Genomic DNA, 9,547 nt, shown 5'->3' with positions numbered 1-9,547 from the left:
AGAATCAAGAATTGTGAGAGGGAAGCAAAACCACAGCTGGTTTTTAAAATTCTGGAATTGGGCAAGCTATACGGACCGTATGGTCCTGTATACGGTCCGTAAGGGACCTGCACAGCACATGCAATCTTTCAAAACTTGACAGTTTTGGCCCCTGCACCTCCAAAAGTCATTTCCGACACTTCTAAGGCCCGATAAACCATTTTTAAGGCTCTACAATGATGCCTAAGCATAAGGAACATGAAACATGCTCAAAAATATGCCGGATGTCGGTTCGTTCGGTCGTACGGTCCTGTTGTTCAGCTAATTACGATGAAACACGGACGGACGCTAAAAACGATCCAAATTACGCGACGTGTAACACCCCAAAAACCCGGTACTTAATTAAATTAAATAAAAATGAACAAAGTAACCTAATTAAGGGATTATGATAAAAGAATAGGTTAAGAAATTGAAGTAATGCTTAATTTAAATGCTTATCAAATTAGAAGGGGTTAATGTGTAAAATTTTTATAATTAAGGATTGATATTGGTAAACCCAAAAACACACTCTTGTGTGCGTAACTGGGATCGATCAAGGGCAGGGAAAAACAAGGGTTACCTTGTTCTTGCAAGAATTCAGCAATTGACAAGGAGAAATCAAGTTTAATTGCTGCATGTTCTAAAACTTCAAACCTCTAAGCATATCTAGTAGATTGGTAAGTCGAATTTTTGAATTTGGTGAATTTTAGAGAAAGGGGTTTCGACCCGAACAAGATCCGTGGCATGATTTGTGTTGTTTAGATGATAAGGGCACTCCCTAGTGTAGGAATCATGCTCAATTTTAGTTAATTGAAAGAAACCCACTTGGTGGAATTGTGTCATGGTTAACGAGTATCATAGTGATTATGAATTCATGTATTCTTGTTATATGATCTTGTTTGAATTACTTGAATGCTAGATAATTTGATGTAGAGTAAAAAGTTTTAAGAAAATTGGTTGTATAATGATGTTATGTAGGTGAATTAGTAAACTATGCTTCAAATAATTGTACATTATGCTTATTTAGTGTAACGCACACAAGGTGTTTGATGAAATGCTTGAAAGAGCAATTATGTGTAATATAGAGGAATTAACGAAATGAAATCGGAGTACTAAAAGAATGAAATTATGTATTGGTATAGGCGTGAAGGAAGAAGGCTCAAGTGCTAAGAAAATGGAAGGTTCACAAGATCGAGGTATGATCCGTTCATACGAAAGTTTACTTTTTATTTATTTGTTAGTAATTATATTTAACGACCCTTGTTATGAGAATTATCCTATGTTATGGTTAATTGCAATGCTAGTAAAAGAATGGTAGATCCCTTGCGGATTCGTTTATGCTAAAGAAGGATTATGCTAAGTTATGCAAACCGACCGGTCCTTACGACTAGGTCGAGTGAGGATATGAGACCATCCGTCTAGAACGGGTGGTCATGTAAGCAAAATTGTATGCAAGATGGTTCAATCCGTTATACGGATAGAACAAACGATTTTAAGTTGAAAGCAAATAACCCGATATTATCGGATCGAATGCGAAATGCTTAAATTTCATTATGAGATCGTATGTCATACCCATTAAATGGGTAATCGAATGCGTAGAAGAAATGGACGTATATATATATATATTGATTGTAATTACTATGTTGGTGTTGTGGACTAAATAAGCGCCTTTACTAACTTTTTAAAGTTGATGTTTAATGTAGGTAAATCCTCGACTTAGGCGATTGGACGACTTGGAACGTGCACACATGGTTTACGCCCGCTTCTCGCTTCCGTTGTTAAGCCCCTTTTTGGAATGGTTTAAGACTTGGTCTTTTGTATTTAAGTCTAGTTAGTATGTTGTCATCTTTGTCGTAGGGTAAAAAAATTTGGTAGATGGAAATCATGTCGTGACCAATGTGAACTTGTTTGTTTGTTTTGGGTTTTTGTCAGAAATGTTTAGTGTTTAAGTTTGGTTTGTAAAACAGGTGGTTAATGATGTCCAAACGAATAGGTCATGTCGAAATTTTCAAAAATATTTTCCTACTTATTTGTACGTATTTAATAGTAGGATTGGGCGTAACAAGTTGGTATCAGAGCCTAGGTTTGAGGGATTCGAGCTGGAATAATAGCGCTTGAACTCAAACCAATGGCTCTCGCGAAGGTGTGCTCGTTCCGAGATCGTCAACGAGGTAAAGTTTTAAATATTTGTTTAGTATGAGTATGTATAATGCGTCACGAATGAGTTTTAAGATTGAGTATGCTAAGAAGTTATAAGATGGGTAAAATAAGAAACCCCTGGACCCGGGTAGCGGGAAATATACTCGGGAAATGGTCGGAAAAGCCTAAAATGAGTTCAGCATCGTTTCAGCAGAGGAGAGGCCGTCGCCGATGGGCCTCTGGCCGTCGCCGACGCCCCCCCAAGTGCCGACGCCTTACTTACCTGCTTACGGGTGAAGGTGGCCGACGCCACAATCCTGAACCCGTCGCCGACGGGAGACTAGGCCGTCGCCGACGGCTAGCGGAAGTCTGGTTTGCTGAAACTTTTCAATTGATGTCCTTTTTCGTATTTCGAGTTCCCGAATTGATTGAAAGCCTATTTCCTTGTCGGGTAATGCCCATATAAGACCTATAAGGATAGATGTAACCACGGATAGAGGTTACAATCGAATGAAACCATAAAAGCCGAAAGTAATGCGTCGAATGTTATGGACAAATGGAGGAAATCTTAAAAATGGATAAAGGCTTGAAATGTGAAAGTATAACAGAAATGAACCAAATGACATGAAATGGAATAAGTAAATGCTGATTAATGAACAATGATATATACCGAAAGTTTGTGATTTGTATTAAACAAAGATATGCTGTTGTATAGATGGCTGATGCAAGCAACGTTAATGATGATGACGATGTGGCTAGACAAGAAGCGTTCGAGAACAAAGTTACGGAAGTAGCGGAAGGGGTTATGCAAGCCAATCTTCCACGGTTGGCTCAGGAGGTAGAAAGCCGAGTTCTGGGGGTTGTGGATGCTATGATGACCAGTAAGATCGAGGAATTGAAAGAACTATTTGAGGGGTCTAGAAGTAAAAGTAAGGAACGACGATGCACGTATAAAGACTTTATGGCGTGCAATCCGGCAACGTATGATGGTAAAATTGATCCGATCGCATGCCAAAGATGGATTTCAAATATAGAAGCAGTGTTCATTCGAAGTCGTTGTGATAACGAAGATAAGGTGATGTTCGCCACCGGCCAACTCACTTTTCAGGCAAAAGATTGGTGGGATGCACACAGTAAAGAGATAGGTGAAGAGAGGCTCCAAACAATGACCTGGCAGGAGTTTAAGGATCCTTTCATAAAATATCACTGCCCTCAGTCAGCCATTGATAAGATTCAAGAGGATTTCTTACGCCTCCGACAGCGAAACGAGACGATAAATGAGATATCAAACATTTTCTTGGATAAGATGAAGTTTTGTGGAGAGTTTGTGCAAACTGAAAGGATGAAGATTAATCGCTTTTATGGCGTATTAAAGGCAGAATTTAGGGAGTTCATCACTCCCTCGAAGTGTGAGACTCTTGACGAGCTCATCAATCTAGCGCGGGATAGAGAAATCGAGATCAAGAGGCAAGAAGAGCGTGGAGAAAAGAGACCCAATGAAAAAGGTGGAAGTTCGACCCCGACCAAAAAGGGGAAGTATCAAGAGCAAGGAAGAAAGGATAAGTCGAAGAGTGGTATCACGCCGTGCAAGACTTGTGGAAAACTTCATACGGGGGAATGTTTGTTAGGCAAGAAAGGGTGTTACAAATGCGGTAAGGAGGGACACTCATCTTATCAATGTCCGAGTAGCCCGAAAACTTGTTTCAACTGTTTCGAAAAGGGGCACATCAAATCTGAGTGCCCGAAACTCCAGCAAGAGTCGAAGAAGGAAGATAAGAAACAAGAAGGTTCTAAGGCCAAGGGTAGAATGTACCAAATTACATCCGAAGAAGCCAAGTCTCTCCCGAATGTGATTTCAGGTATCTTTTTACTAAACTCCATACCGGTCTATGTTCTATTTGATACTGGAGCTACTATGTCGTTTATTTCGAATGAAATCATACAACATCCGTCCTTTAAGATCGAACGAATGCCAATGCCTTTAGAAGTAGAAATAGCCGATAGCAAGATGTATACGTTACATGAGGTTTGTAGAAATTGTAAATTCACTATAGAAGATGAAGAATTTGACATCGACCTGATACCCATGGTTTTGGGGGAATTTAAAATGATCGTGGGGATGGATTGGTTGGCGCGACACCATGTGGAGATTAACTGTGAAACTAAAGTGATGGTTATTCAAGCTCCAAGTGGAAAACAATTAAGTATTCAAGGAGAAAGAAACGTGGAAACCAAGTTGTGTACCTTGGTCCAAGCTTATAAGTACGTGCTTAACGGGAGTAGAGCATACTTAGCTTATGTAGGAGATGCCCGACAAACCCTCCCGAAGCTTGAAGACGTTGAGGTCGTGAACGAATTTCCGGATATATTTCCGGAAGAACTGCCGGGACTTCCTCCCGAAAGGGAGATAGAGTTTCGCATCGAATTAAATCCGGGTGTGAAGCCTGTTGCGAAGGCTCCCTATAGACTTGCCCCCACCGAGATGCGGGAATTAATGACACAGTTGCAAGATCTTCTAGATAAGGGTTTCATACGCCCGAGTGTGTCGCCTTGGGGAGCACCCGTCCTTTTTGTTAAAAAGAAAGACGGGTCGATGCGCATGTGCATCGACTATAGAGAATTAAACAAACTAACCATAAAGAACCGCAACCCTTTACCTAGAATTGACGACCTTTTTGATCAATTACAAGGGGCGAGCTGGTTCTCCAAGATAGACCTGCGTTCGGGGTACCATCAAGTTAGAGTGCGGGAGGAGGATATTCCAAAGACTGCATTTAGAACCCGTTATGGGCACTATGAATTTTTAGTCATGTCCTTTGGATTGACGAACGCGCCGGTTGCGTTTATGGATCTTATGAACCGGGTGTGCCGACCCATGTTAGACAAATCGGTAATCGTGTTCATAGATGATATCTTAGTCTATTCGCGAAGCAAAGCTGAACATGCAATGCACTTGCGTGAAGTACTTGAAATTCTCCGCAAGGAGAAACTTTACGCAAAATTTTCAAAATGTGCCTTTTGGCTCAGAGAGGTGCAATTCCTGGGTCACGTGATCAATGCGGAAGGTGTTTTAGTTGATCCTTCAAAGATTGATGCTGTAATGAAGTGGGTCTCTCCGAAGAACCCGACAGAGATAAGAAGTTTTCTGGGCCTTGCCGGGTACTATAGAAGGTTCATACAGGATTTCTCGAAGATAGCTCTACCTCTAACCAGAATGACGAGAAAGAAAGAAAAATTTGTGTGGGGTGAGGAACAGGAAGAGGCTTTTCGTATATTAAAGGAGAAATTGTCGAGTCCTCCAGTCCTGACGTTGCCAGATGGAACTGAAGATTTGGTTGTTTATTCAGATGCTTCCCATCAGGGGTTAGGTTGTGTTTTGATGCAAAGGGGAAAGGTTATTGCTTATGCGTCGCGGCAGCTAAAGCCTCACGAGGTGAACTACCCAACACACGATCTGGAATTGGCAGCAGTAGTGTTCGCCTTAAAGATCTGGAGACACTACTTATACGGTGCGAAATGTACAATTTATTCGGATCATAAGAGCCTCAAGTATTTCTTCGAACAAAAAGATTTGAATATGAGGCAACGAAGATGGCTAGAACTTATCAAAGATTATGATTGTGATATCCTCTATCACCCGGGGAAAGCAAATGTGGTAGCCGATGCGTTAAGCCGAAAAGAGTATCCGTCTCCTCTCCGTGTGAAGTCCATGAAGATGGTAGTTACGCCACGACTACTTGAAACGATACGGGAATCTCAAAGAAAGTCTCTTGGAGCAGAAGACTTAAGGAAAGAAAGATTAAAAGGTGTTATTGATAAATTAGAAGAAAATTCGACCGGGCTCAAGACGCGATTCGGCCGAATTTGGATACCCCGATTTTGTGAAGTTAAGGCCGCACTACTCGATGAAGCACATAAGTCACGATATTCGGTCCACCCTGGGGCTACAAAGATGTATCGAGATTTAAAAACCAACAAGCGCGATATCGTCAAGTATGTCGCAAAATGCTTAACGTGTTCTCAAGTGAAGGCAGAACACCAAAAGCCTTACGGAGAATCACAACCATTGGGAATACCGTTGTGGAAATGGGAAGAACTAACGATGGATTTGGTAACCAAGCTTCCAAGAACGAAAAAGGGGTATGATACAATATGGGTAATCGTAGATCGACTTACGAAAAGCGCCCACTTTCTACCCATTAAAGAAGCTTATTCTTCCGAGAAAATGGCAGAAATCTACATGAATGAGGTCGTGTCTCGACATGGGGTGCCTGTGTCAATCATCTCAGATCGTGATACTAGATTTACCTCTCGTTACTGGCAAAGATTTCACGAAAGCGTGGGAACGAGATTGCACATAAGTACCGCCTACCACCCTCAAACTGACGGTCAGTCAGAAAGAACCATTCAAACACTTATTGATATGTTGAGGGCGTGTGCCTTAGATTTTGGGGGAAACTGGGATGACCATTTACCACTAGTGGAATTTTCTTATAATAATAGTTACCACAGTGGCATTCAAATGGCACCATACGAATTACTATATGGGAGGAAGTGTAGAACTCCCGTATGTTGGGGTGAAGTGGGGCAAAGGGAGCTCGCGCCAAATGATTTAATAGCAATGACAAATGAGAAAATTGAATTGATTAGGGCACGTTTGAAGGCAGCCCAGGATCGACAAAAAGCTTATGGAGACAAAAGGAAGCGTCCTATCGAATTTCAAGTTGGAGATTTCGTTCTATTGAAGGTGTCACCATGGAAAGGCATAATCCGTTTTCGTAAACGGGGTAAATTAGGTCCTCGGTATATTGGGCCGTTTAAAATCTTGGCTCGTGTTGGAAGGGTTGCATATCGATTAGAATTACCGCCTACTTTAGACGGAATTCACAATACCTTCCACGTGTCGCAATTGAGAAAATGTCTTGCGGATGAAACCGCGTTAGTACCTCTCGATGACATTGAGTTGGACGAGGGGTTGAATTATATCGAAAGACCAATAGCCATCAAAGATGTCAAGTTGAAGAAGCTCCGCAACAAGACGGTCCGACAGGTGTTGGTACAATGGCAACACCGAAAGGGTTCAGAACTCACATGGGAGACGGAAGATGAGATGAGAAGACACTATCCCTTTCTTTTTGGTATGTGCACATTTAAGATTTATTATATATCCAGGTTTCGGGGACGAAACCTCTTTTAAGGGGGGTAGATTTGTAACACCCCAAAAACCCGGTACTTAATTAAATTAAATAAAAATGAACAAAGTAACCTAATTAAGGGATTATGATAAAAGAATAGGTTAAGAAATTGAAGTAATGCTTAATTTAAATGCTTATCAAATTAGAAGGGGTTAATGTGTAAAATTTTTATAATTAAGGATTGATATTGGTAAACCCAAAAACACACTCTTGTGTGCGTAATTGGGATCGATCAAGGGCAGGGAAAAACAAGGGTTACCTTGTTCTTGCAAGAATTCAGCAATTGACAAGGAGAAATCAAGTTTAATTGCTGCATGTTCTAAAACTTCAAACCTCTAAGCATATCTAGTAGATTGGTAAGTCGAATTTTTGAATTTGGTGAATTTTAGAGAAAGGGGTTTCGACCCGAACAAGATCCGTGGCATGATTTGTGTTGTTTAGATGATAAGGGCACTCCCTAGTGTAGGAATCATGCTCAATTTTAGTTAATTGAAAGAAACCCACTTGGTGGAATTGTGTCATGGTTAACGAGTATCATAGTGATTATGAATTCATGTATTCTTGTTATATGATCTTGTTTGAATTACTTGAATGCTAGATAATTTGATGTAGAGTAAAAAGTTTTAAGAAAATTGGTTGTATAATGATGTTATGTAGGTGAATTAGTAAACTATGCTTCAAATAATTGTACATTATGCTTATTTAGTGTAACGCACACAAGGTGTTTGATGAAATGCTTGAAAGAGCAATTATGTGTAATATAGAGGAATTAACGAAATGAAATCGGAGTACTAAAACAATGAAATTATGTATTGGTATAGGCGTGAAGGAAGAAGGCTCAAGTGCTAAGAAAACGGAAGGTTCACAAGATCGAGGTATGATCCGTTCATACGAAAGTTTACTTTTTATTTATTTGTTAGTAATTATATTTAACGACCCTTGTTATGAGAATTATCCTATGTTATGGTTAATTGCAATGCTAGTAAAAGAATGGTAGATCCCTTGCGGATTCGTTTATGCTAAAGAAGGATTATGCTAAGTTATGCAAACCGACCGGTCCTTACGACTAGGTCGAGTGAGGATATGAGACCATCCGTCTAGAACGGGTGGTCATGTAAGCAAAATTGTATGCAAGAAGGTTCAATCCGTTATACGGATAGAACAAACGATTTTAAGTTGAAAGCAAATAACCCGATATTATCGGATCGAATGCGAAATGCTTAAATTTCATTATGAGATCGTATGTCATACCCATTAAATGGGTAATCGAATGCGTAGAAGAAATGGACGTATATATATATATATATATTGATTGTAATTACTATGTTGGTGTTGTGGACTAAATAAGCGCCTTTACTAACTTTTTAAAGTTGATGTTTAATGTAGGTAAATCCTCGACTTAGGCGATTGGACGACTTGGAACGTGCACACATGGTTTACGCCCGCTTCTCGCTTCCGTTGTTAAGCCCCTTTTTGGAATGGTTTAAGACTTGGTCTTTTGTATTTAAGTCTAGTTAGTATGTTGTCATCTTTGTCGTAGGGTAAAAAAATTTGGTAGATGGAAATCATGTCGTGACCAATGTGAACTTGTTTGTTTGTTTTGGGTTTTTGTCAGAAATGTTTAGTGTTTAAGTTTGGTTTGTAAAACAGGTGGTTAATGATGTCCAAACGAATAGGTCATGTCGAAATTTTCAAAAATATTTTCCTACTTATTTGTACGTATTTAATAGTAGGATTGGGGCGTAACACGACGAATGGAATTTTATCAAGCCAAACACTAAACTAAAATATTTTAGTGCTTACATAAATTTTTGGGTGTCCGGGGATATTCAGAATGCAAGATATGCGCGAAAATGCAAACTTGTGCACTTTTTGACACTTTTAGTCCCTGCATGACATAAAAGTTTATTTTTGCGCACCAAACACCTCTAAGCCTATATCTAAACTATATTAAGGTTAAATTGAGTATTTTAAACTCATGGTCATATTCCGGAAGGTCCGATACCTTACGAATTGACATACTTTTGCGGTTTGACGCTTTTAACCCCTCGCATACGAATATTGTCATAACTTTCTCATACTTCATCGAAACCTTGTGAAATTTTTATCACACATTCTTGTGAGTATAATTAACCATTACAAAGCCTTGGGTTTGCTAAAAGATCACTCAGAGGTATACTTTAAACATGTTGACA

General features: G+C 39.8%; 1 protein-coding gene and 1 long non-coding RNA gene across 3 annotated transcripts; both read left to right on the top strand.

The window, feature by feature from the left end:
• The first annotated feature begins 548 nt into the window (after nt 1–548).
• LOC110935065 lies at nt 549–2,035 on the top strand. The gene is made up of 3 exons (XR_002588840.2): nt 549–695; nt 1,161–1,214; nt 1,722–2,035. It is a non-coding gene; the product is annotated as an uncharacterized LOC110935065 (long non-coding RNA).
• A 1,462-nt stretch (nt 2,036–3,497) lies between these two features.
• On the top strand, nt 3,498–9,052 carry LOC110928886. Of its 2 annotated transcripts, none has more exons than XM_022171967.2 (3): nt 3,498–4,016; nt 8,174–8,227; nt 8,739–9,052. In XM_022171967.2, exons 1-3 carry the CDS (start codon nt 3,500–3,502, stop codon nt 8,753–8,755), a joined length of 588 nt encoding a protein of 195 aa, XP_022027659.2. In that variant the 5' UTR covers nt 3,498–3,499; the 3' UTR covers nt 8,756–9,052. The 2 variants fall into 2 exon arrangements, 1 of the variants encoding a protein (XP_022027659.2); XR_004868169.1 differs by lacking the exon at nt 3,498–4,016 and adding an exon at nt 7,581–7,708.
• Nucleotides 9,053–9,547: the final 495 nt, after the last annotated feature.

Source organism: Helianthus annuus, chromosome 1, assembly GCF_002127325.2.
Source record: "Helianthus annuus cultivar XRQ/B chromosome 1, HanXRQr2.0-SUNRISE, whole genome shotgun sequence".
Classification (NCBI taxonomy): domain Eukaryota; kingdom Viridiplantae; phylum Streptophyta; class Magnoliopsida; order Asterales; family Asteraceae; genus Helianthus; species Helianthus annuus.
Note: the sequence above shows the minus strand (reverse complement) of the source record. Positions and strands in the feature narration are given on the sequence as shown.

What these genes read in the sequence shown, in the direction of transcription:
- LOC110928886 (XM_022171967.2), top strand. Translation starts at nt 3,500, where the DNA reads ATGAAGATTAATCGCTTTTATGGCGTATTAAAGGCAGAATTTAGGGAG. An exon ending in TCTCCCGAATGTGATTTCAG is followed by an intron (nt 4,017 to 8,173) that starts GTATCTTTTTAC and finishes GTATTGGTATAG; the next exon opens with GCGTGAAGGAAGAAGGCTCA.